The 26,835-nt window shown below is 38.9% G+C and overlaps 1 protein-coding gene across 2 annotated transcripts in view; it reads left to right on the forward strand.

Annotated features, from left to right (window-relative positions):
• Positions 1-26,835, forward strand: part of LARS2 (leucyl-tRNA synthetase 2, mitochondrial) — a 93,981-nt gene that overhangs the window by 46,063 nt on the left and 21,083 nt on the right. For both annotated transcript variants that reach the window (XM_064444090.1, XM_064444091.1), the window contains 7 exons: positions 1,812-1,916; positions 5,835-5,950; positions 6,927-7,210; positions 10,483-10,581; positions 12,840-12,977; positions 21,746-21,849; positions 23,054-23,236. In XM_064444090.1, the coding sequence (XP_064300160.1) occupies positions 1,812-1,916; positions 5,835-5,950; positions 6,927-7,210; positions 10,483-10,581; positions 12,840-12,977; positions 21,746-21,849; positions 23,054-23,236 (1,029 nt within the window). The remainder of the gene's footprint in view (positions 1-1,811; positions 1,917-5,834; positions 5,951-6,926; positions 7,211-10,482; positions 10,582-12,839; positions 12,978-21,745; positions 21,850-23,053; positions 23,237-26,835) is intronic.

A 26,835-nucleotide genomic window follows, 5' to 3' on the forward strand; every position in this document is an offset into this window, starting at 1 on the left:
TTTAAGCCATGGTACCTGTGAAGGGCCAACAATGGCATTTAAGTAAAAAGGAATTTTTGATGGCCTTGGATACACCATATTTTCACATTAAGCAAGATTTTTTTAAAACATTCACCAGTGACATTAAAATTTTAATTGTTTTCTTTTCAGCAGAGATAGTCTTGTAACTCCCTTTCTTCACTGTGTTCTCATTTAAATAATTAGCAGAGTATGTTTTCATGTTTTCTAGGAGAGGAAAAAAAAGATGCATGGCAAAATAGATTAAAGTTCTAATACCTTTATTCTTGGAGTACACCTCTGTATTTTAGGCTATTGTTATTTAAATAGAGGTGAGCAACCAGTTTTCAAACATTAATAATTTTTTTTAGCCTAGCAAAATTTAGGTTAATTTAGAATCTGGTAAGTCTAGTTTTGACAGTGTGAGGTATCTGAGATAAAGATTTGATCCTTACATTGTTCATTATCTCATGATAATACTATGCATATGCTCTCTTATGTTTTTAACTGTAATATCATCTCTTTACAGCTATTACAATAATGATATGAGCAAATGTGCAAAAGAAATAGTGCCTTCATAAACTGGAGTTATTATTTTGGGTTCCAGCATAAAATTAAAATTATTGCTGGGTGGAAGAGAGAAGTTATTTTTAAAAGCAGACTGTCCTACCCACTCACCATCCTGTTCATGAGGCTTTTTGCTTAGTTGCAAAAGCTTAGTTGCTTTTAAAGAGTGGAATAATTTCTTTTGTACATTTTTTTAAACAGAGGAGGAAAGCTATATGCAGTTTGAATGTGCGAAATTTTATATAGCATACGGGTATCTCAGAGACCTGAAATTTGAAAAAGTAGAATAATAAATAAATAAATATATTGTTTGCATTAACAAGACTGATGAGATATACTAGTTCTAATCTCTGAAATGCTGTTATTTTATTTCAAGATATTATGCATAGCAATACATGATTGAGACTTTCCTCAGCTTAGCTATGAAGCTAGGTGAAAGGAAGCTCTTAGCAGTCTGTATTTTAATTATGTTGATTATTTAATTATTTAAATTATCAGCAACTTAAAGGCACCTGAAAAGTTAGAAACAGGTTCAAACTGAGATATGGGCTTTCAATTCTCAAAACTTGCAGTATTCAAGTTTGACTTTTTTCTTGCCGAGCCACCAAAACTACACGTTGTAAATCAATTTCAGTTTATCACCCTTGATTCTCTCCTCTTCTCTATCCACTTCCCTGTGGACGTTAGGTTCCTTATCTCTAATATGAATATGAATATTCTGTTTGGAAATCAATTGGTTATTTAGGCTTCTTTTTTTACACTGGTCAATATTTCTCTTGCTTTGTAGTTCTTCTATAAGAAAGCAAATCATAAGTGTAGTATATATGTGCCTCTTCAGTTTCATCTGAATAACTGGATTTTTTTTTCCCCTTCATTTTGGAATGTCTGCTAGTATATAATCCCAGGCTTACTAGAGCCACTTCATACAACTCTGCAGCACACAAATAGTTGTCAAGGGCTCACTATTTTTGTTATTATAGTCCAAATCTTATTCCATTTGTATTCAGGTATTTGTTATAAGTATGTTTTCTAAACATGAAAAATCTATCAGTCAGACTTGCTGAAGATTTTAATACATCTGAAGTTTTTAGAAATGTGATAAGGCTTTTCATTTTCTTTCTTAATTAGACAAAATTCTAATTTAAATTTCATACATGTTTAAGATAAACAGAGTTTAGTAGTAAGTAATGTTGTTAGCGCATTATCTATCGTATTTTACTTACTGTGATCATTAAATTTGTTTTCAGACTCGCTTACTTCAGTGACAGCTGTGAATTTGCTTACCAATCAGGAGATTCCTGTAGTCATCTCAGCAAAAAGCGATTTTGATAATTTTCTCGATACTAAAATAGGTATGTGACATATAACGTGTAAGTGAAATAGTACAGTTTTCAATTGCAGTATTGGAGCACCAGATACTGTTGTGGCAAATCTTTGAATATGGTGGCTCTCTTCTAGACTTTGGAATCCTGTTCTTCATTACTGTTCTTCATTAGGGAAGAAGGAAGGGAAATGTAGCTATGTGGAATCTGGCTGGGGGGAGAGATTTACAGGATGATAAATTTTAATGGAAATATTATAAAATTAGTATGTTTAATGAGCTATAATTTGAGGATCTGCATATTTTAAGAGGATTGATTACCTACAGTAAGTGTGTATTTGGCTGTCTCTCACCATTCTTAATCAAAACAGAATAAACATTTTGCAAACAGCCCAAACTTTTAGCTTGTTTTTTGTCTTATGTTTACATAAACTATATGAATCCTTACAGAGAAATGTTTCAGACAGTAAATATATGAAACTTCCAAGTTTGACTTTTATCTGATATTATTTATCTTGAGATCAGTAAAATCAGATAGGAAATAATTCTTTTCAGGTAGTCTTAGACAGTTATCTTGGACCCTTTATCTCTAAAGGAAGTGTTCCCATAATTTAGGCATCTAACATAGGATTGAGCATCCATAAATGGAGGGGAAAGGGCATTGCAAGAGGATACTCTGCATCGCCTGGAGTGGGCTTCTTTTCTCAAAGTCATCCTATGAAGCAGCTTAGAATCATAGGATCATTAAGGTTGGAAAAGACCTCTAGGATCATCAAGTCCAACCATCAGTCTAACACTACCATGTCTCCTAGACCATGCCCTGAAGTGTCATGTCTACACATCTTTTAAATACCTACAGGGATGGCGACTCCACCACCTATCTGCGCAGCCTATTCCAATGCCTGACCACTCTTGCAGTAAAGAAATTTTTCCTAATGTCTAATCTAAACCTCCACTCATGCAGCTTGAAGCCATTTCCTCTCGTTCTATTGCTAGTAACGTGGGAGAAGAGACGAACACCCACCTCTCTACAACCTCCTTTCAGGTAGTTGTAGAGAGTGATAAGGTCCCCCCTCAGCCTCTTCTTCTCCAGGCTAAACAACCCTAGTTACCTCAGCCACTACTCATAAGACTTGCTCTCTAGACCCTTCACCAGCTTCGTTGCCCTTCTCTGGACACGCTCCAGCACCTCAATGTCTGTCTTGTACTGAGGGGCCCAAAACCAAGCACAGCATTTGAGGTGCGGCCTCACCAGTGCCGAGTACAGGGGCACGATCACTTCCCTACTCCTGCTGGCCACCGTATTCCTGATACAAGCCAAGATGCTGTTGGCCTTCCTGGCCACATGGGCACACTGCTGGCTCATGTTCACCCAGCTGTTAGCCAGCACCCCCAGGTCCTTCTCTGCCAGGCAGCTCTCCAGCCACTCTTCCTCAAGCCTGTAGCGTTGCCTGGAGTTGTTGTGACCCAAGTGTAGGACCCAGCTCTTGGCCTTGTTAAACCTCATACAATTGGCCTTGCCCCATCAATCTAGCCTGTCCAGATCCCTCTGCAGAGCCTTCCTACCCTTGAGCAGATCAACACTCCCACCCAGCTTGGTATCATCTGAAAACTTACTGAGGGTGCACTCGATCCCATCATCCAGATCATTGATAAAGACATTAAACAAGACTGGCCCCAAAACTGAGCCCTGGGGAACACAGCTCATTTCCTGTGTAGGAAGCCTAGCCCCTCAACTTAGGCAGTAAGGTACATATGGTTAGATGATGTGACTGTGCTTCATGTAAAATCAGAAATTTTACTAACTTCTAAAAATTGTGTCCATTTTAATCTGCAAAGTGTATCTTCATAAGTAGCACCCACCAAGCTTTTTGTTTGCCGTTGTGTTTTGCTGTGGTCTCATCTCAGCTGCAATGAGTAGGCAATGTTCTGTGCCAGTCCTAATAGGAAATAATTTGTTATCTCTTCTTTCCCCTGAAGTCCCTTTTCTTGCTTCCCTGTTGTTGATACTTCCTTCCTGCCCTGCAGCTACTCCTCTCTCCTCTACACCACTGCCAATGTTGGCTGTTCCTGCACAACAACTGGACTGAGTAAAACCAGCTGACACTGCACAAATGTCTTGGATGACTCTCACAAGGCTGATAGAAATTATTCACTTGGGCTCTATACCTTACTTAAAACATGCCTGCATCTTACACTTCAGGAATGAATCTGTTTTTGAGAACTGGAACCTCTGCTCATGGAAGAGAAGCCAAATAATTGAGATAACTAACCACATTTTTCATTAAAAGCTTCCAGCTTGCTCACTGGCACGTATCTTGGCCTTATGTCTGTTGGAAACAGCCCAGCTTTTCCCAGGAAGTTCTGGATGCCAGCTGTTGAGCTTTGTGAATGTACATTGATAGCATCATCTTTTCAGAAAAAGGAAGACCAAAGAGTGGGGCCTGCTTTTTTCCCATTTGTACAGCATATTGTGAAGCCACCTGTTGCAGGCTGCAGGGCTCTCTGACAAATTAAGATATATATATTCTATAATAGGGCCTTGAAATGGCAAGAGCATACATGTGCTAGAAAGATAAAATAGCAATTCCATATTTTGCTAGTTGGGGATTTACTTGTCACGGGGCAGTTTTGCTTGGTTTTCTTTAGTTACCTGCTTCCAAACTTCCATATATTGACAGAGTTAATGTATAGCAGGCATTTCATTGCCTGAACAAAGATGATTGTTAAACTGGTTTTGAATGAAGTACTTCATATGTTAATAATTCTAATGTGCTCAGCAATCTTTTGAGAGTTTTGTCTGTACTTTTCACCAACATAACATTGGCATTGTTTTGTTGAAATAAGCTTCTTTGCCTTTTAAAGATGACAGCAAGTGTGCAAGATTGTTCACAATATTAAATAAATTATCACTGAAAGGAAAAAAAATATGTAGGAAGATGCATCTCCCTGTGGAGATAATAAATCTGTTAGTATCTTAATGTTATTTCAGAATACATGTGGTAATAAAGTTAAGAAATTTCTTAACTGGCCCTGAGAGGCAGTTCTCCAAAGTAGAACAAAGTATCTTTCAAAATACATGCAGCAAAATCAGAGGGAAGATGTCATCATCTATCAATATGAGTAAGAAATATTTAAAGATAATGTGTCATTTTATGGTGCTTGGTAAATTGCTATAATAAAAAGAAGCCTATGTGGCTTAGAAGAGGAACCTGCATTCAAGACGTATGACTGTCCCAAATAAATAGATGCAAAAGGAGAGATAGCATCAGGGGCCTTAAATACTATGACTTCTATGGATGACTTGAACAGCAGTAGGAAGTGCTCTCAGTAGTTATATTCCAAATAGAAAATTGACGTTATTTGAATTGTTTTCCTGACATTATAAACAAATAATATCTTTCATATTAAGTTAGAGGGATAGTAATGATAGAGACTGTTGTAGTGTGGTATGTTTTAATAAACCATGAAATTAGAAAGAGATTAAATTTACTATTGAAACAAGATGACTATTTAGGCTGGTTTTTTAGAATTTATTTCTCATATTAGCAAATATAATTTAAATTTTCATTATTTAAATATATTATATTCAGATAATATAATTGTATTGAAAACGTTATTATTTATCCAAATTTGTAGCTTTACTTATAGGCGTTTTCTGAACCATCTAATTTTCAACCTTTTCTGCAGTGGGCCATTGAGTAATACTTGGACTACAGAGAAACTGAGAAAATGTGTTTGTAATTATTGCTGCTTGAATTTCACTAGTTAAAGAGCATTTAAATATTTTTATTGTTCTTAGATATTTAAACTCCTTTGGGCAAACGTAAGTCATTATAAAGAGAGTGTCATAGAAATAAAATGGTTTATCCTCATCCTCAAATTGATGATTGATATCCATGTTAGGCAATCCCAGAACTAATTTTTTTTTTTAATTTCCCCCCGCTAGGAATACCTAGTACAAGTGCAGAAGATGCTGCAGTAGCTAAGAATCTGGGCATTTCTTTCACTGAAGTCACTGAAACATTGCCAAATGGTTTGGAGAAAGTCATTAATTCTGGGCAGGTGGGTATACGAGTAGGGAGTTATCGTCAATTTACAATAACAATGCAGACTAAATCAGGAGTGCTAAAACCATGATGGTGCCTAAAGATTTGTGTGTTTAAAGGCTTTTTTTCCCCCTTTTTTTTAAAAAAAGAATCAAGCCAGGCTTATGCTACCAAATTTCTATGGCTAATTTAATGATGAAATATGTTGGCTCTTCTGTAGCAATAAAGTGAGGTTTTTTTTCCCTTTTGTGCAGGAGAAGAAGCTACAGTATTGGTCCAAGTTTTATAATGGAAATTGAGTAATTGATCTCATGTTAAAAGTTGACTCTTATTTCATCATCTCAATAATTTTTAAGCTAAATATTCATATATTAGCCTCCACATATTCATTGAAATGTAGCATAAGCCTTGCTGGTAACATATCCGCATGAAGTGACAAAGAAATTGTATATTTAAATATGAAACATATATGGTGTTACAGGTATTCAAAAAATGCATTTGATAGCAGGCACAAAGCTCATATGCTGTTACATGACAGGTAGGGTCCAAGTGGTTAAGATGTTATCTGAAGGCAAGACTAGAAGAACACAGGAGAAAGCAAGCTGTTTCACCATCCACATTTCCTCAGTCTCTGCCCTGTGTTGGTGATGTTCTGAAAGTTTCAGCATACAGCAGGTCATTAAAATATTGGCAGTAAATGCAAATAGGAGCCAATAAAGGCTGAAGGGGTCTACAGGGCTCTTTCTCAAGGTTGTTCTATTCAGGCCATCAAGAACATTACCCTTTGATGAAGAGGGTTTAAATGAATCAGGTAACTGGTATGTGAATAGCCTCTTGGATAGAAGGATGTTAAGCAGCAGGAAGGGGAAAATTAATATGAAGCTCAAACTTTGACTCTCAGAAATTGCACTTGTGACTTTTTTGTCTGTTCTTGCATTTTCACTGACAGCAAATATGTATTTTTCTCTTCTGCTTCTCTTTGTTTTAATCAGATAACAGGCATGACTCGTCAGGAGGCTTTAAAAGCTATTACCCAGCAGGCCAGAAATAAAGGAATAGGTGGAGACCTAACAAGTGACAAATTAAAAGACTGGTTAATATCTCGACAGCGGTACTGGGGAACACCTATTCCTATCATTCACTGCCAGACATGTGGCACTGTCCCCGTACCTTATGAAGACTTACCTGTGGTGTTGCCCAGCGTAACCACCTTCACAGGAAAGGGAGCCTCACCTTTAGAAACTGCTCCAGAATGGGTGAACTGTTCCTGTCCGAGGTAAGCAAATGCTGCATTTACTGCAGACTGGGAGAGATCGCATTGTACCAGCCTGTTTCTTGTGCTCTTTCTTTATGTGTTGACAACTGACCGCTCTGAGCCAGGATACTACTCCAGAATGATTAGTCTGACCCAGCATAGGGTTTTTTTCTGATATACTCTGTAAAACTCCTTTTTTGCAACCGAGACACCCACTGTTATTTCTTCATGAACAAGCTGAAGCAATGCTCACTGTTTTTAAGTTGGAGGAAAGAAAAAATGGAGAAGAGAATTATTTTCTTCCTGCCCTCCATTTCTTAAGAGTAATTCCCCTCATTTACTACAAGAATTTTCATTATCTTTCACCAGCAGAGTTCATATAAAGCTTATAAAGATTCTTGAAGTATTCAATTTTGTTAAGTAAACTAACATGGTGTTCATTTTCTTAGCAATAGTCCAACAATAAAGCGTTTCATCAGCTATATAATTCTTTATCATGAAGAATCACATTCACTGTATATTAGAGATGACAGCACGTTAATTCTGAAGGAGATAGTAAGTATATGCATTTTGTCAGTATTGTAATATTTGTTTGTAGTTGAGCTGTTTAAGAAATAAGACAGCCTAAATTAAGTAGTGAGAGATATGTCATGAAAATCAGTTGACTAATCTTGAGCACTGCTTAGATACTCTGTACACTGGAGTTTGCATACAGGTTCTGCAGAAGAACTGGTAGATCATGAGTTATCCCAGAAGTTTTTCAGCAGCAGCGCAATGCAACGCTGCTGCTAACAGACTGACCAAATGGGGAAAGTATGTTATCAGGCTGCCACGCAGGGGGATCAGATATATAAATGGCATTAGGACTCTTACTAATAATGCAGCAGTTTCATAACGTCTCACTGTATTTTAACATTTGCAGGGTAGAGTATCAGTGTGTTTTTTGTTTCTAATTAGGTCGCTTATGCACATTCGTTTTGTGGTTCTCTGGGAACATGTATTTTGGCCTTTGCTGATAACGTGTATTTTATGTAAAACACACATTTACTTCCATATTTCCACATAGAAAATTTCTTCTCAGATGTGCCTATTTAAATTACATATAGTTAGTGTATCTTAAAGTGCAACCCTTGCAGGGAAGCCTTACTAAACAAGAACCACAGGTTCTTGTAAAATCCCTAGAGTAAAATCCCTAGAAATGCCTTCGTCTACGATTCCTAATCTCAACTGAAAAATTTTCCTGATGTTACTGAAAGTCACTGTCTGCGCTTCTGGCTTCCTCCTGACCTTAATTCAAAAATTATTTTGTTGTTTACCAGGCAACAGGGTACTTTTGATATATAGCAAATCCTTATGGTTTCTGTGACTGCCCTTCTTAGACGTTAATCAAGGGCATTTGTTTAGTCAGAAATAGTCATACAGGATTAGTTTCTTAGCCTAAAATGTGGTAGTTTGATGAAATTCACTTTTTTTTTTTTTAATTTTCACCTTTATTTGGCTGCTTAATTCTCACCTATTTGACAGCTGTCTCCAGTATTGCTCATCCATATGCCTGCTACAGTTTCAAATCCTTTGAGCTATTGCCTTTGTGTGTGCAGTCTTCCTTGGTTTTCCTTGCTCTGAGAAATTATGTCATCCCTTCCTTCAGTCCTTCTCTCCAGTAATAGGTTTTTTTCATTGGTTGCATTTAATATCTAAAATTAATAAGGAAAGCAAGATGGAAAGATACAAAGTCTGTGAGCATTTGAGTGACAATAATGTAAGCAATCATAAATGGGAGGAGATGCTCAAGTTATTAATTGTTATACAGGTCCAGGTAATTGTGTGAGTTGTCTGAAGATCGTCTAATGAGATTACAGTATTGTTTCTGTTGTATAAATTTTGAAAGATGCCCATGCTGTCTGTGTCTCAGTGATCCATGTCCATTTAGAGTACAGGCAACATCAGAGGCATGAAGCAGGTATAATTATGGTTCAATGACTGTAAAGTATTCTTGCTTTTGACTGAAAAGCCTTTCTGTTTCAATATAATACAGTCTTATTTTACATTGGCCAAGTCTGTGCTTGTATGTAAAATTTAATAAAATGTTAATCTATATTAAAAAGCAGTTAGAAGTAAAATTTCTTCACTACATTATTCCCACTGAAAGACTAATGAAAGACCTGGGGCAGAGACAGAGAGAAGGAAAATGTTAATTGGTGATACTGTCCTAAACTTGCCTCAGCAAGCCAGGCAGAAGTATCAGGCAGACAGGCAGATACATGTTGCAGCTCAATTATCAAGCCTGATCACAGACTAAATATGCAGTTGGAAAATATGAAATAGCCGGGATCCATTTATCATGTATATTTATGACACATATACATACATTTAAATTTGCAAACATTTATAAGTTGCATACATTTGTTACACATAGCCAGTGGTATTTATGTGCAAGTTTGTCACAGGTTGCAAAGTTTTATTTATATTAGAAAAATCCCATTGTTTTAACAATAAGAGTTTTAAAGAGGGATCATTTTAGAACAAGTGGAAGTTTATTAAATGCAATTAATGGCTCCTACAAACAAATAATGTATATGCAGGAAGAAGCTAGTAGAGAGTAACCTGAGCTTCTAAAATTTATTTGAAAACTTTCTCAGGGCTGCCAATATAACTCCTAGCAAAAATTGATTTGCAGTAAACAAAAATTGTGCTACGAGGTCTAGAAGAGATTCGCTACATCTCAGAGAAAGCTGAAATTAAGATAATGTCATTTTTTCTAGAGATGTTAAACAGAATCTGCAGAAACCTTTGTGTACAATCAGTGAGGCAACCACCTGTTCCATCTGCTGAATGATTATAAAATTATTTGTCTGCTAGTACCTAATGAGCGTGATAGTGTATATTTTCCCATTCCAACATTGAGTTCCCATTAACTTTATGGCAAAGTACCCTTGTCTGTGCTTTAAGACTTGCTTCATTTATTTTAAAATGACAATTCTAAAAAAATCCACGAACATACGACGGAGAGGGCTGTCCGGTGCGGTGCCGTTTTCTGCTATTGCTGGATGTTCCTTATAGCTGTTCAGGCTTCTTTTTGGTTTGCATTTTGTTTGGTTTGGGAGGGAGAGGGAAGGAGAGTGGGCCCTGTTTCTTTTGTTAGGCTTCTTCTAAACATATTGCTCTTCAGACTGTTCAGACCCGTTCAGTTTTCAATCTAAATATCTTCATGGCCACTCTGAACGTACATGGTTGTTTTTTTTCCAAGCTTGTCACTTATCTAAAAATAGCTTTTCTCCTTCTTTCTTGCTCAGATGTAAGGCAGCAGCACGGCGGGAAATCGATACCATGGATACATTTGTTGATTCTGCCTGGTATTACCTGAGGTATACTGACCCTCACAACACGGACAGGTGAGGGCTGCAGGTGCAGGGCCATCGGGTGGGACAGCCCGCTTCCCATAACAGAAGGGAAGGAAGAGGCTGGAAACTCTGGTGCTTCTAGCTTCTAACTGCCTTTGCAGAAGGTGGAGTAAACCCCTGGGCTGCCCTGATTTTGTGCCCGTGCTCTGGCCTGAGCACAGCTCAGGGTAGACTAGGAATTGCTCTAAAAATGTGGCGTTTGATTGCTCCCATCCCAGGAGGTCTACAAGAGCAGGATGTGTAGACACAGCTGTGTAAGCACAGGAGCTATGAGGCATGGGGCAGAAGTTGGCATGAAAGGGGATTATGGGTGCAGGGCCCAGAGGAAATGTTCAGCTGGGGACCTGAAGATAGCCCTTAGTGGAGGATGCTGTCAAGAATGACAGCCTACCATGACTCTCCCTGAGACTGTGGTAATTTGCATGGAGTGTACCCTCCCTGGCGATACACTGAGTATTTCCACATGCAGACAGACAGTGTTTTTCTACCGGTAAGAATAGTCCGGTGTAACATCCAGCTGCCACGAACAGCACCCTCATTGCTCTACTTTTGAATTCTGGTAACTCTTGCTACTTCCTCATGTGCAGACCTAAAGTGAAGTTGCATCGCAGCAAGCTCCTGCTGGGTCGGCACTTCGACTATATGCATAATTAATGAAAGGAGATTTTTCATGTGCTGTGTAGCAGCATGGAGAGTGTGGGAAGATAGATGTAGTTATTTAGCTGTTTTTCTGCTTCATAGTCTGCCTGTAGTAGCACTGCTGATAGCACTGTTTTTTCCAAAGAGGAATTGGTGGAACAGCTCTACTATGTAGCCTGAGGAAGATAGAAAGAGTTGTATTTTTTTAAATATTGATACGACATGCAGGGCTGTTTGGGGATTTATTTATTTATTTGTTGTCCAGAGCATTGTCTGAGTATGTACTACATACCAAGTGATTTACTGTAGCTGGGCCAATTATTATATTTTTTATATTGGCAGCACCTTTTTAGTTAAACTAAAGAAATATAATCTGTGAACACTTCTGTTTCTCATTAATTTTAATTATTTACTAGTGATACTGTGAATTTATTATGAATATTACTAAGTTATGTGGACACATTCCTCTTCAGTGACAGTTTAAAATATATATTTGTGCATGGCCAAGAGGTACTTTTCCAGAAGTTGAAGATTAAATAGTCAGACGTAACATCCAGCTGTCAAAGTAACAGCTTAGTGTAGCTAAATATATTTTATATTGAAATAACATTTTGATGGACTTCTGCACTAGATTGCTACCTCCATTGAATTTATTTATTTGGGTTATTTTTAGCTAAGCTGGGTATACGTAAACCCTTTATTTCCATAAGTTGTATTTCACAGGTCTAGAATTTGGGAGAAAACCTGTTGATTTTGGAATGCTGTGAACAAGTTAGTTTTGATTTGTTCCACTAAAGACACGAATCCCAGATCCATGATTTACTTCTGGGCTCATCTGTGAGGAAAAAAGTGTTGCTATTACAAAAGTTACACATGGAATAATCAAACAGGCTGACAAAACAAGTAGATTTGTTAGAACAGAGCCATAAAGCTTACATTAAAGAAGAGCATACATACAAATGGTATTTTGAAGACAGGAGCCCATTACAGGAGACATAATAATATTTAATGAAGCAGTAAGCATTTGCAACATAGTAAATATGTTCCAAATGACAAATTTACTGTAAATTCATAGAGCATCCTTCAGTTGGAGGATGATGAACCATCTGACTCTTCAGAATGTTTTGCAACCTTATAGTAAACTGCTTCATTGCCCCCTAATGGCAACAATGCAAACCTCTGATTTAAAAAACCCTAGTTTTGAGTGGGCATGTAGTTTGTCTTTCATGTCATATATTTGTATGTAAAACTTGATATTTACTAAAAAATTTAAAGGCTAGCCCACAGGGTATTTATGAAAAAATCATTTAAAGAGCAAGCTTACATTTTTATCACTTTTTCAGGTAATGTCTGTGAGATCTTAGTTGCTTCCCTAAAATATACGAAAATAATATTTTTGTGGACCTGCTTTTCAGAAGCAATTAAAATTCTGTCTATAATTTAATAAGCATATCAATTCTTAAAAATTTGAGATCTGATAGCAAAATCAAAGTTTTATTCCATATGTATAGCTCTCAGTAAATAGTGTCTAGTCAAGTATGATGAGTTTCTTTAGTAGAGCTGATCTTTCTTTTCCATATTATATTTTTTCTATAATTGTGTTTTTTCAGACCCTTTAGTAATGACTTAGCAGACTACTGGATGCCTGTGGATTTGTACATCGGAGGAAAGGAGCATGCAGTTATGCACTTATTCTATGCAAGGTTTCTCAGCCATTTTTGCCATGACCTAAAGATGACAAAACACAAGTAAGACTTATATATTTCTAAATAATTCTTTCATATTTGATTTGACTAGCAAGAGTGTTAGTGGACGTTGTTATGATGATAGAGCATTACATTGAATAAGCCTGAATTTTGCTGCTTGTCAGTCTTGGCTAATTAATTGGTTGCTCACAGTCAGTTGCATTTTCTGTATGCGTACATACAAAGCATTTTTATTACATGAGTGTTACCTGGCTCAGAGCAAGTGATAAAATGTTGCTGTAGATTTTCAGCCTGCAAAAACTTGCATAAACTAGTAACTTCAGGTATTCTGAGTAGCACTATTATTTCAAATTAAGTAACTTTATGCATAGTAATACCATTAATTTCAGTGGAACCATGCATATGTAGAAAAATAAGCACTCCTGTAATTCACTGCAGTATTGGAGCTGAACAGTGCAAAACAATTCTTGATAAGCAAAAGCAGTATATGTATCTGCTGTCAATTTATTTTTTATTTAATGACTTTTATATAATTACTTTTAACTACTCTTTTGCTAATGCTGCTGTAGCCTAATTCGGTATCCTCTGTTTTGGTTAGAGGTAAAGTGTGAGGTAGGAAGATGAGTCATCTGATGTTCTATTTTTTGTCCTCTCAGGTTCCCAGCTTGAGGTACCCATTTCCACTGAAATTCTGCCTTTTTTTTACCTTAAAATGCCATCACAAGTACGCCTCAACAGGGAAGGTACTAGTGTCAGAGTAGTGAAATACTGCACCATGGTCTGTCGAGTTCTCCCATCAGCAGAGACATTTGAATAGATCGAGTCAAAATGAGTGATCCCATGAGAGGAACTGCTCAGTAATTTCTCAGCTGGAAACTTGTATGCATTCATTCTTTACTAGTATCCACTCTAAAAACTTGATGTAAAAGGGGAACCCACATATACATGGCACTGAACTCTCTTGAATGCAGTTTTGCTACAAAACTAGAACTTAAGTAGCTACGTACCAGAAAAAGGACAGACTAGTTAGTGGAGACAGCAGAATATTTCCCTGAGTTATTTCATACTCATTTGATGAAAACAGACGATGTGTTTTCATCATTCATTCTTGCCTGCAAAATAGTTTGCAGTGAAAGCTGTGTTTGAGATTTTGGATGTGGATGATTTGTGTACCTGTGTTTCACCCTGTTGCCTCCAGCTTGCACAGCTGCAGCAGGAAGGCTGTTCCTTCTCTGAGGGAGTGGGCCGCTCAAAGCAGATCCCTTCTGTCATTGGCACTCTTCCTTTAAGCAAAGAATTTCAGAGCTTTTCCTTGCAAGCAATTTCAAGGCTATCAATTCTACAAATGACTTTACAATCCCAGTCTATCAGCCATGTAGTGGAGCTGTAACACACAGCAGCAAAATGTTCTTTTTCTAGTCAAATTCTTCCACCTCCCAAAACAACATTAACTATGGTGGCTGAACTATTGTCACTGTAAACTGAGACCAGAAGGAAGGGGAGCTTTGCTTGCAAAGTGAGTGGTCCATGCCGGTGTGCAATAAAATGAGGAGGTAAGGAAAGAGGCCAGGTTGGCTGAAAACGGACCTCCTGAGTGACCTCAAGCACTGAAAGAAGTGCATGTAAAGGGGAAGTGGGGATGGGCTACCCCTGGAAGAATGTGGAAGCATTACTGGGTAGGCAGCATAAAATTAGGAAAGGCTGTAGCTCATCTATAATTGAAACTAGTGAAGAATGTGAAGGAGTAAGAAGGACTTCTGCAGATACATTGACAGGTACATCAAGGAAAGTGTTGGCCTCATACAAAATCAGATGAAGAGCCTAATACCAAAGGACAATCTTTGCCTTGGCTTTTGCTGTCAAGGTTTGTGCTTAGTAGGAGAGTTTGAGGGAGAGAGGTACTACCCACTGTAGAGTATGATTGAGTTAGAGATCACTTAATTAAACCAGACAGGTACAAGTCCATGGGAGCAAATGGGATGAACCCAATGGTGCTGAAGGAGTTGGCCTTTACCATTGTGAGGTTACTGTCAATTGTTTTTGAAAGGTCATGGTGATCAGGGAAAGTCCCTGTTGACTGGAGAAAGGCAGATGCAAAACTCATCTTCAAGAAGAGGCAAAAAGTGCTTATAGGCCAGTCAGCCTGACATTGGTCCCCAAGAATATTTATAGCAAATCATTCTGGTAATAATTTTGAGGCACATGAAAGACAAGGTGACTGGGAGCAGCCACTAAGGATTTATTGTGATAAATTATGCCCAACTAATCTCCCTTCTTTCTGTGGTGAGATGATTCCCTCTGTGGATGAGGAGAGAGCTGTGCCATGACTTTTACCATGACTTTAGCAAGGCTTTTAACAAGTTCTCCCATGGCATCCTAGTAGTCTGACTATGGAAATGCAGCATGAAAGGGTGGACTACAGCATGGATGGAAAAACTGTCTGGACCATCAGGCTCAGAGAGTCCATGTTCAAAGTCTGACTGGCAGCTGTTTGCAACTGGTATTCCTCAGGAGTCACTGCTGAGGCCAACTGTATTTAACATCTTCATCAACAACCTGGGCAGTGCAACAAAGCACACCCTCAGCAAGTTCATTGCACACTGGGAGAAGCCATTGATGTTCTGGATGGCAGGGCTGCAATGCAAAGGACTTTGATAAGTTGGAGGAGCAAGTCTGAAGTGCTGACAGGAGTCTCATGAAGTTCAGCAACGGCAAATGCAGAGTCCTGTACATGGAGCAGATTACCCATGGAAACAGACAGTGCCTGGCCAACTGTGTGAGGAGGAGCACAACAGAGAAGGGCTGTAGAGGTCTTGGTGAACACCAAGTCAGATGTGAGTAGGCCTGACAGTATACTGCACTGCATTAGCAAAAGCATGTCCAGCTTTGATTATCTCTGCTCATTTCTCAGGAAGCCACATCTGGAATACTGTGTCCAGTTTTGAGGCCCCCCAAAATATGGGACTTCCTCAAACTGGGGAGGGTCCAGTGAAGGGGCACTAAAATGGTCAGGTGTCATACAAGCTGAAGCATGTGTCATACAAGGAGAGGCTACGGGAGTTGAACGTGTTCACCCTAGAGAAGAGAAGGCTAAGGAGGGAGTCTAATTGCAGTCTACAACAGGAGGATTATAGAGAAGACAAAACCAGACTCTTCTCTGAGATGTACAGAGAAAGGAAATGAGTCAGATTGCAACGAAGTCCAGCTGGATAAAAGGAAAATAATTTTGAACAGTGAAGGTAGTCAGACTTGGAACAGTTTGACCAGAGAAATTATGGGATCTCCATCCTTGGGTATTTTCAAAACTCAGCTGGACGAGGCCCTGAGCAACTTGAATTTAGGTCTGCTGTGAGAAAGGGGTTGGACCAAATGACTTCCAAAGGTCCTTTCCAACCTACATTATTTTAAGAGTCCATGATTCTGTAGCTGTATGAATTTGGAATGTTTTTTATTCATACTCTGCTGTGACAGAGCAGTAGTACCAAAGTACGGAGCCCAGAATAGTCTAAATATGGTAAATTGCAGAAAAAAACCTCTTAACTTCAAAGAAAAAAATGCTGAAGAAGCACTGACTATGTCTAGTGACAATAGAAGATAAAATCAAAGTTGTTTTCTCTAGAAGTAGTTTGCAAGACTAGAGGCCATATACAATCTCAAGAACTCTTGCACATGTGAAGATAGGTTACAGCGTTGCCCCTAGGATCTGCTGTATGTACTGCTTATACATGTGTTTAGAATTCAAGATGACTGTAACAAAATCATCATCATGTGCAAAATGGTTTACTTGCTTTAGCTTTACACACTTAAAGCATTAAGTGCTTTTAAGCCATGAAGTCAAATTAGGATTTTGTTTTGATATGGAAATCTCAGCTCCTTTGTAAATATTACCATGTGTCTTTAATATGTTTTAGCATTGGTCAGAAGGCACTTTTGCTTAGTCTTCTGGTAGGGCTGCTCAAGGGCTGGTCTGAGAGATCTGAAAAGGGTGATTAGAAACAACAAGCTTATTGTTAGGAAGCTTAAAGTCATGGTGTCGAAGCCCACATCTCCAAGGAAAAACACTAAAATGTTAAAAAACACTGCCCTCTTGTGCATTTTCAATCTTTCTCTAGTAGCTCAGGTCTTGTTCACTGAATAAATTAGTAAAATTCTGCTACATCTCACTTAATGAGTGCTGCCACCATTTAAAGTGTTATCTAGTATCCTGACACATTTTTATGATTCTCCTATTAATCTGTAGTAATTTTTCATTTTGACAGCTTTTCTTCATGGAAATTTTCATTGTTTGGCTCCTATCCACTAGCTTTGAAATCCATTGAAATATTTCCTGCTAGTCTTTAATTCTGTACTAATGGCTATTAATATAATAACGAGATTGGAAACAAAAGTTCAGAATTTCATACTTTAGAGTTTCAAAGCAACCTCTTCACATGATATACATTATAGCAATAGAAATATTATAGGCCATTCATTTACAAATGTCACACATGCTTTCATAGAAGATGCAATGCTCATAGGCATCTAAAATAGTAAAGATGTCAATATAGTTTAAATATCCCCTGAAGATGGGGCATGATCTTTTATTTTATTTTTTTAATGCATTGACCTGCAGATGGTGGGAAGTGCTGCTCATTTCATCAGTAATGACAAGGCAGGACAAATAGCACCCTCTGGGTATTGGTACATGTGACAACAGATTAAGCCCACATTCGATGTCATTTTGGTTTAGGAATCTGGTCTGTAAAGTGCATTGCTTCTGGAATTAATTTACGAGCCAGTCAGCTCTCCCAGCTGTGACCACTGTTGGGAGAGGGGCCAGGTAGGCAGCTGGGGCCAGCAACCTCCTCATCTGTTCCAGCCTAATCCATCATAGCAAGCGTGTGCTGACACACTGTTACACCTGCTCAACTATACTATTGCAAGTACAAGTTACACGGAATTTGGCTCTTTCCTAGACTTTAGTATAATCAGTCCTGTCTGATGAATAATTCTAAATGGAACTAGCACACTCTCTCTGAAGGATTATGAAGCAATAAAAAAGTTTATTGTTGCCATTAAGTCAGCAAAGTTGACTGTGATAGAGAGCAAATCTGTTGAGTAAGAAGGCACTATTTTTACATAGCTGCATTATAGAATAAAAGAAGACGTGTGTGACAGAAATAGCCTGTTCTGTAAAGGAAGGATGTTAGAGCTTCTCTACGTTCAGTAGGGACTTTATCACTAGTGTTAATTTTAAGTAAAAGCACTCAGCTATTGACTGCGTAAAATCCGAATGTTCAATATTGTTTGATCTTTTTTCTGCCTAAAATGATCATCTCCCACATCCCCTAATCACTTCTGCCATTCTACAGGATTGCCAGATTGTTACAGATAGATCTAGCTGCAGGTTTCACAAGCACCTGAATTCATCTCACAGTGACTGACCACTTGACTCCAAGGCACAGTGTCGGGCTCTCTCAGCCTTTCTGGAAGTGTGGGATGCAAATACATGCAGCGAGCTCCCTTGATAGAGCTATCCCTTCTTCTGAATCCACTGTTTATCACTGTTGAAGGCTCCACAGAGTCCTTCCAGCCAGGTCATTTGTAATTGGATTGAACGTCCCACTAGTCACCTTGCACGGAGCAGAGCGGGGAGCCTGAGAACATTGCACTGAGCAGGAGTTCCTGATCTGTCAGTCACGCTTGCCCCTCCATCCATTGCGAGCTCCTATATAGAGACATTGATCTATCATAGAAATGAACCTGTATATGAACATTGCTGAAAGGAAGAAGATGGATTCCACACCTCATGGGTAGCACAGCTGATCCTTCTTGGAGGCATCAGGCAGACTTCACAGGTGGGGTCCCATCTGATGTAAAATATGGTCAAAAGTTATACCCGGCTAAGGCCACAGTGCCCATACTCCTGCGTGGGCACAAACAGGCTTATGGGCAGGTGAAGGCATATTCCATTCGAGCATCCTTACAGCTTGAAATGTGATTGAGCATTCAGAAAAACTCAAGCCACCTCTTTGCTTCCTGTGCCGGAAGTGTCCGTCTGTCCAAACATAGCTGAGTTTCAGTTGTTCACAGTGGTATGGCTCAGGAGGTATTTATGATGCCAGGCCATGAGTGGGTGCGGCAGTATTTAGATCAGAATTGCATCACACCTGATGAGCTGCAGCATCTTGGCAGTTCCCTTCCGAAGTCAAGAAACACATCACCTTCTTCGAAGGGGAAGGTTTTATGTGTGTGGTTTTAATATAAATAAATGTGTAACTCTGCATGTGACCATGAGGTGGAGCCACCACAACGCTGACAAAATCACTGTGCACTTCAGGGGAAATGCAGTACGCGGCTCAGTTTGTTTCTGAGCACTGTGTTTATTAGTCGGGCTCTGGCTTCCTCATTTTGGGCATGTCTCCATTCTCCTGCGGTCTCCCACTAGGAACACGTGGGGTTTTTTCCCCATACTTGGTAATGTATTTTGCATCGCATTTTTGTAGTCTCTGTCAGCATAAACAAAAATAGGAAATGCTCATTCCTGCATTCAGCTTTTAATATCTTGGCGTATGATCTAAACTAACTCTTTGTCAGTAAAAATAAGTGTTACTTGAAAAATCACTTCCTGTGAAGAGCCCTGTCTGGTTTGGATGTTCTAACGACCTCATTAGCTTTATTCTAGATAGCAGCAAGTGTAAGCTCTTTTAATAACTGTTTAACATCTTAACCAGACTGAAGTCTGAATGATGAGGGGGGAAAGTATTTTTCTTCTTCCTTGGTGTAATGTCTTTAGTTTGTAGAAGAAACTTATCCTGAATAGTTATCTCCTGAAGCATTTTTACACCATTTGTTGATGATAGGATTACAAGGTTTTTGTTTCTGATCTTCATCTTCTAATTCACTTGGATAATATGAGAAAATTATTTGAGATTTTAGATAATTATTTTTTAAATACCTTTTCTTGTTTGTACTGTCTAAATTTTACTTCAGTTGTCATCTCAAGTTCCTTGAATTTATTTCTAAACAACAGGATTTTTCTGGGAACCTATGAAATATTGTTTAGAAAAATATTTATAGAGATGCTTGAACTGCTACTCTTAACACTGCTAATAAAACCAGGGGGTATGGTAGAGACTAGTGCTGCCTGGTGACTGAATGATACGCTATGTGCCAGTTCTTTTACAATATTTAGAAGTATACAAAATATGCGAGGAAGGAAACTTGTGTTCAGGTATGATTATGTTGAAGATAAAGTATGAAGCCTGTGACTTTCTCTCTCCCAGTTTAAAGCTTTTATTTCAAATATCTCTTTACTTCAGAGTCATCAAAAGGGTTTAAAGAGTAGTAGTTGGAAGATACCTGCTTTAATACAGTTAAAACATGCATAAGTGTTATATAATTTAATAATACTGTAACTATATTTTTAAATACATTAAAGTGGTTTAAATAATGAGATAAATTGCCATATAATTTATATTGCCTAATAATGTAAAATACAAAAATAACTTCATAAAAGTGCGTAGTGTTTTGGATTATGACTTTTTTGTACGTGTGATATAAAATGTGGAAGCCTATTTTTACTTCTTTAGATGGATGGATTTATTCTAGCTTTTTGAAAAATATGTAAACATAAGTGATGTGTACTTTTTGCATAAGTTGTTTTGGTAAATATGTGGGGCTTTGTTAGGTGGAGGTTGGGAGGATTCAGATGGCTTAATGCTGAGCACACATGTGAGCATTAGGATTAGCAAGTCAGTAGTAACAAGTGCTGATTAGCATGTCCTCCAAAATGGTGGTCACAAACGTCTTTGTGTTGGAGGATCCCATGAGAAGACTCCCTTGACTATGTAAGCCTTCTGGGTCTGGCTGCATACCTCCTCCCTGGCCCCTAGCATTCTTGGGGTTGCTGTTAGAACTGCCTTACTTTCCCGACCTATCAAGTGGGGACCAAAACCTCTAGAGATTAATTTTGTGTCTTTTTTTCAGTTAAAACAATGGCAGACAGCTGACTCAATGAATTAGAAATGTAAGATCATTAAAGGAGGTGGCAGCAGTAATGTATCTGTCAACCAGAGCAGTGTTTAATTTCTTGCTGAGTGCACCATTGCCCTTAGCATTGGTCCTTTTAAGGCTCTTTTTAGCTCTGTCATACACACATTTGATGAGAGTTTACTCTGCCTGATATAAATTTTGATAGAAAAGTAAACTTTTAATGTTCAAGATGCTAAAAAATTGATCCACTGATGTGAACTTCCTAGCGTTGCCATTTTTCTAGTGTTCTTTTTTCTTACAACTAGGTCTTCATGGCTAGTTCTGCAAAGGGACAGGGCATGCGAGTGTTTAAGTTAGAGAAACTATCTTCTCCATTTATAGAAAGAAATGTGCAGCGAGATTTTGATTTGTTCAAAATGCTGTGCTCCTCAGAGAGAAGCTAGGACTAAATATTTGTAAGACAGTGAGGCCAGGTACTTGAACTCTTTTACAAATGCAGATTTAACTTGAAGTTAGTGAAATTGCACAGGTGGCCAAGGAACTTTGTGTATTATCCATAGGCTAATTTGAAAAGTGATCTTAGAATAACGCAGTACTAAATCAGGATGCAGGAATGTGTGCAGAATACAAATAAATACTTATACTTGCCAGCCAGCCACCATGAATAAATGCACAAATGTTCTTTCAAAGGTGACACCCATTTATGTGTAGTCAACTTGAAATTCTTTTTTCATTAAATAATTGTGCCTGATTGGCTCAACTCCTGAGGCTTATCATAAGGTATGCTTTTGACAGCTCTTTTCAACAACCAAGTTTCTTTTTCCTTCCATCCTTAGGGAGCCTTTCCATAAGCTCTTGGTTCAAGGTCTTATCAAGAATCAGACGTTCAGACTAACAACAACAGGCCAGTGTTTGAAGAGAGAGGAGGTTGATCTCACTGGTAAGAGAGATTGCATGGGAAGACCAGCACAGATGCATCCAGAAAGTCAGGGACTGCTTTGGCATAGAAGTCTCAGTGATGGGAAAATTTGGAAGAGAAAAGGAATCCTTGTAATATTTAAACCGGAGAGCAGCCTCTGTGAGTTCTGGATTCATATCCACTCCAAGTGCTCAGAGACCCTACTAACCTAGCAGCTTTTATTTGCATCCAAGCACAGAAACAGTGCTATGGTGTTATTTTAGCTCCAGTGTAGTCCAAAGGACGAGAAGTCAGTTTTGTTACAACAGTGCTCAGCAACTTGCTGATCAGAGCGAGGACTCCCAGCAAAGAGACAACCTACAATAACACCATGGGAAAGCTTACACTGATGTTGGTGTATTCAGTTGACATTAGGCATGTGTTACACAGGTATAGGAGAAAGTGCTGTTTCTCAGGTTCTGTCCAGTGCCTTCACTGCATAAGCCAAAGCAGCAGCCCTTGTTTGGGGAGCTGTAGCAACGAGAGTGGCTTGGTCATATTTGCCTCCCTTAAGCATTCCTCTCGTGCAACCCTGTTCTTCTCCTGCGCACAAACCCCAAAAGCCAGTTAAAAAACGAACCAAAAAACCCCTTATATTTACCACTGTCTGCTATCCTGTTTTTCTCCAGAAAATCTAGGGCTTTTTTGTAGCAGGTGGTTTTACTCAGTTGCACCTTATCAGTGTAAATGCCCCTTTCCATCTCTTAAGTTCATGCATCAGAAGGCAGGTTCTTGTCAGGATAACTTACTGCAATTGAAACCTATGAATTGAAATCTGGTATTTCTAAAAGCTTAAGTGCAGGTCAAAATTGTACCAAATCAGTACACCTATCTGGGAGATTTTAAATGTCATGGTTATAACAATGCTTAAGTCTCAGGGGCTATCAAGATAGCATAGAGGATGGGTGCCAGGTACAGCTTCCAAACAGTATAAAGAGACTTTGTCATGATGCAATGGAAGCATTGAGGTATTCATTGCATTAAAACATCAAAGTAGGAAGAATTTGGGAGGAAAAAGGTTTATTACATTTGCAGCAGCTCTTCCTCTTTAAACTGTTTGGAAACCAAAAAAAAAAAAAAAGCTACCAGAAATAGTTATTTCTTCTTATACTTGGGGAACAAAATTCATTGCTGTTACAAATAAGCAAAATTTGTTTTGATGTTTTGTGTATGTCTTAATATTTAGGAGCTGAACCAGTTTACCGAAAAACTGGTGAGAAGCTCCAAGTTGCTTGGGAAAAAATGAGCAAATCTAAGCACAATGGAATAGACCCTAAAGAATTAGTGAAAGAATATGGCATTGACACCCTACGTCTTTACATTCTGTTTGCTGCTCCTCCAGAACAAGATATTTTGTGGGATGCTAAAAGTAAGTCAAATTGTTTCTGTTGTTTGTTTGGGTTGGGTTTTTTCCTAGTGTGTTATATTTTAAATGCAAAATTAATACAGTTCTTAATGCCCAAGTTTTGAAACAATTGAATCAAAAAAGTATAATGAGCAGGTTTTATTGTTTGTTTCTTTTAAAGGAGAGGGTGTCACAAAGCTATCACTGAGAGGCAGCTTGCAAGATTACTGCAAGTAGCTTACCTCTTTCAAGCTACAAGCATGTGTATGAAAAGTAATTCTCAAGTGGTATTTTCTTCTGAAATAATAGAGTAAACCTGGACCTCATTCTCTTGGCTTTTATTAGCTATGATTCATTGACTAAAAATTATTATTTTAAGATTATTTTCTTCATTATAAGATGTTTTTTCTAATCATATCAGATGACAGATAAAACTTCGCAATTTTTATTATTTCCATTTTTTTACACATTTATGCAATGGCTTTTGTAAGCTGGACCATGAAATACCTCTCAGAAGAATCTCATTAGAAAATAATGGCAGTTCCTAGTAACTAATATTTGTACACCCGTGACATTTTTATGAGCTTAGTTCTTGAATAAGGTAAGATTTACCCTCCTACACACTTATTTACTGCCATCATGCAATTTGTCATACTGACAGATATTCATTTCTTTTATCTACTGTGGTTCATACATTGTAATGTAGTCTTATGCATACATTTAAATCTAACCCTCTTGTTGCATAAGGCTAAAGCCTGGTTTAAAAAGGTGTATTTCTTCATTCTTTCTTGCTTTAGCTTCTTGCTACTTAGTTCAGCCTGCACTAAGCATTATTTCAGTTGGTATCTGTCACCCTTTACATTCATAGGTGTTTATTTACATATTATTGCGCTATTGTATGTTCTGGAGGAGTGTGCTATATGACTTTTCTCAGTTGGCTTTCTGTTATCATCTAAATATAACAGTACAGAGCTAGGCATATGAAGAGGTAATGCCTCTTAAAAAAACCAACCACTTGGAATCAGGCTGTTATTCCTGTGTCCCTAACAGTATATGGGTACTTAATTCCCTCTGAAGCTGTTAATTCAGTGATACAGAATATTTTTGCTCTATTTTTCCATCTTGAAAATGGAATAACTAAATTAGTATGAGAACTGTGGGTACAAATTCATAGTTGCAAAGTATACTAGAGCTTGGTGGTTAAACATTCTTTAAGAAAGCTAAGCATGTGCAGGTATAATGCTAGCAATAATGCATTTAGTCATTCAAACCAATCTGTTTACCACTTGAGAAATACAAAGAAAGATTTTGGAGTCATGTCATGTTAAAAGTGTATTGAAAAACGTGAACAAAAGGAGATGTTAGCAGCCTAAAGATATTTTGAGGGGGAAAAAGTGGAAATTAGGTGTAAAACATGTCTTAAGTCTTTAATTTGTTCTGAATTTCTTAATGGCAACAAAACAGTGAATGTTTAAATTGAAGAAATCAGTAAGTTATGGTGGGTTTGAACTTGGCTGGATGCCAGGTGCCTACTAAGCCACTCTATCACTCCCCTCTCCTCAACTGGACAGGGGGAGAAAAATATATGACGAAAGGCCTGTGGGTTGAGATAAGGACAGGGAGATCAGTCAGTTACCATCTTGAGGAAAAACAGACTCGACTTGGGGAAATTAATTTAATTTATTACCAATCAAATCAGAGTAGAATAATGAGAAATAAAACCAAATCTTAAAAACACCTTTCCCCCCACCCTTCCCTTCTTTCCAGTCTCAACTTCACTCCCAATTTTCTCCACCTCTTCCCTGCCAGTGGCACAGGGGGACAGGGAATGGGGGTTGCAGTCAGTTCATCACACATTGTCCCTGCTGCTCCCTCCTCCTCAAGGGGAGGACTCCTCACACTCTTCCCCTGCTCCAGTGTGGGGTCTCTCCCACAGGAAACAGTCCTTCACAACCTTCTCCAATGTGAGTACTTCCCATGAGCTGCAGTTCTTCACTAACTGCTCCAGTGTGGGTCCTTTCCATGGGGTGCAGTCCTTCAGGAACAGACTGCTCCAGCAAACCTGTTCCAGCGAGGGCTTCTCTCTCCACGGGGCCACAGGTCCTGCCAGGAGCCAGCTCCAGCATGGGGTCACAGCCTCCTTCGGGCACATCCACCTGCTCTGGTATGGGGTTCTCATTGGGCTGCAGGTGGATATCTGTGCCATTACGGACCTCCATGGGCAGCAGGGGGACAGCCTGCCTCACCATGGTCTTCACCATGAGCTGCAGGGGAATCTCTGCTCCAGTGTCTGGAGCACCTCCTCCCCCTCCTTCTTCACTGACCTTGGTGTCTGCAGGGTTGTTGCTCTCACATATTCTCATTCCTCTCTCCAGCTGCAATTGCCGTTGCACAGCAGGTTTTTTCCCCCTTCTTAAATATGTCATCCCAGAGGTGCTACCACTGTTGCTGATGGGTTTGGCCTTGGCCTTGGTCTGACTTGGAGCTGGCTCTATTGGCTCTATGTGACTTCCAGAGTGGCTTACAGCAGCTTCTCACAGAAGCCACCCCTCTAGCCCCATCAGTACCAAAACCTTGCCATGCAAACCCAGTACAGATAATTGTCTTATTTGGAGAATATTAAATACTGGTTCTCAGTTGCCATGATCCTTCTTCTCACTGAATGTGTTTTGATAGCCTCTTGAGGATTGCCCCCCAGACTAGACTCTTTGTCTTTTCAGTGGTGGACATATAGGCAGGGCCTCATGCCATTCTGTCCCCCTTTCCCCTGGTGTGGGCAAGCAATCTCCCAGACTATGCAAGACTAGATGTGGTCAAACTTACCCAGCAGCTTATTACACCATTACTGCAGTCTGGATAATGACAAGCCTACTGTGTCTAGATGATCTACATGCTTCTGGTATGAACAGGAGATGTAAAGTTTGGGGAGAGCATCATACTCCCAGTACCACCCAGGAGAGTTCATGAGGATCATGCAGACATAGTCAATCAGGTTGTGTTTTGCTGTTCCTAGACGTGCATGTAGTACTTCATCTAGTGCAATCAGACAGATAATCCATCTGTATTGCAGTCACGTCTTTCACTTCTCCCAGTTTAGTAGTAGGCCTGGCGGTCTTTTCAAGCCCAGTTGCTGGAGCACAATTGGAAGCTCCTGCCAGTTGGAACATCTTAGGATATGTTGATACCGTGCAGTGCAGTGTGATGTAGTGCTGTGCAGTCAAGTATAAACACAACACAAGTGGGAGAGCAAGCTAAAGCCATATCAGTGCCACACCTCAAGCCATACCTTCCCTAGTGGCTCAAACCATGCAGAGGACCTGGCTGTGACTAGCAGTAGCTTGGGTCTCTCTGTAGGATGGTTCCTAGGTCACAGAAACACATTTTTAGAGTATCCACGGTGCAGGATTGATGCCTGCAGGGTCAGGGTGAACGGCTTTATAATGTCCCCATTCCAAACTAAGCTGTGTCAGAGGTTGGTATCAAGGATCAGAGCATATACTCATTAGCACAGTAGCATCCTCTGTAGAAGTATATGTAATTTCTAAAAGTGCATGTAATTTCTAAAATCAAATTTTAGAAGAAACCTCTCTTTAAAAAAAATTTGTGCATACTTGTGTGTGAAT

Source organism: Phalacrocorax carbo, chromosome 2 (assembly GCF_963921805.1).
Source record: "Phalacrocorax carbo chromosome 2, bPhaCar2.1, whole genome shotgun sequence".
NCBI classification, from domain to species: domain Eukaryota; kingdom Metazoa; phylum Chordata; class Aves; order Suliformes; family Phalacrocoracidae; genus Phalacrocorax; species Phalacrocorax carbo.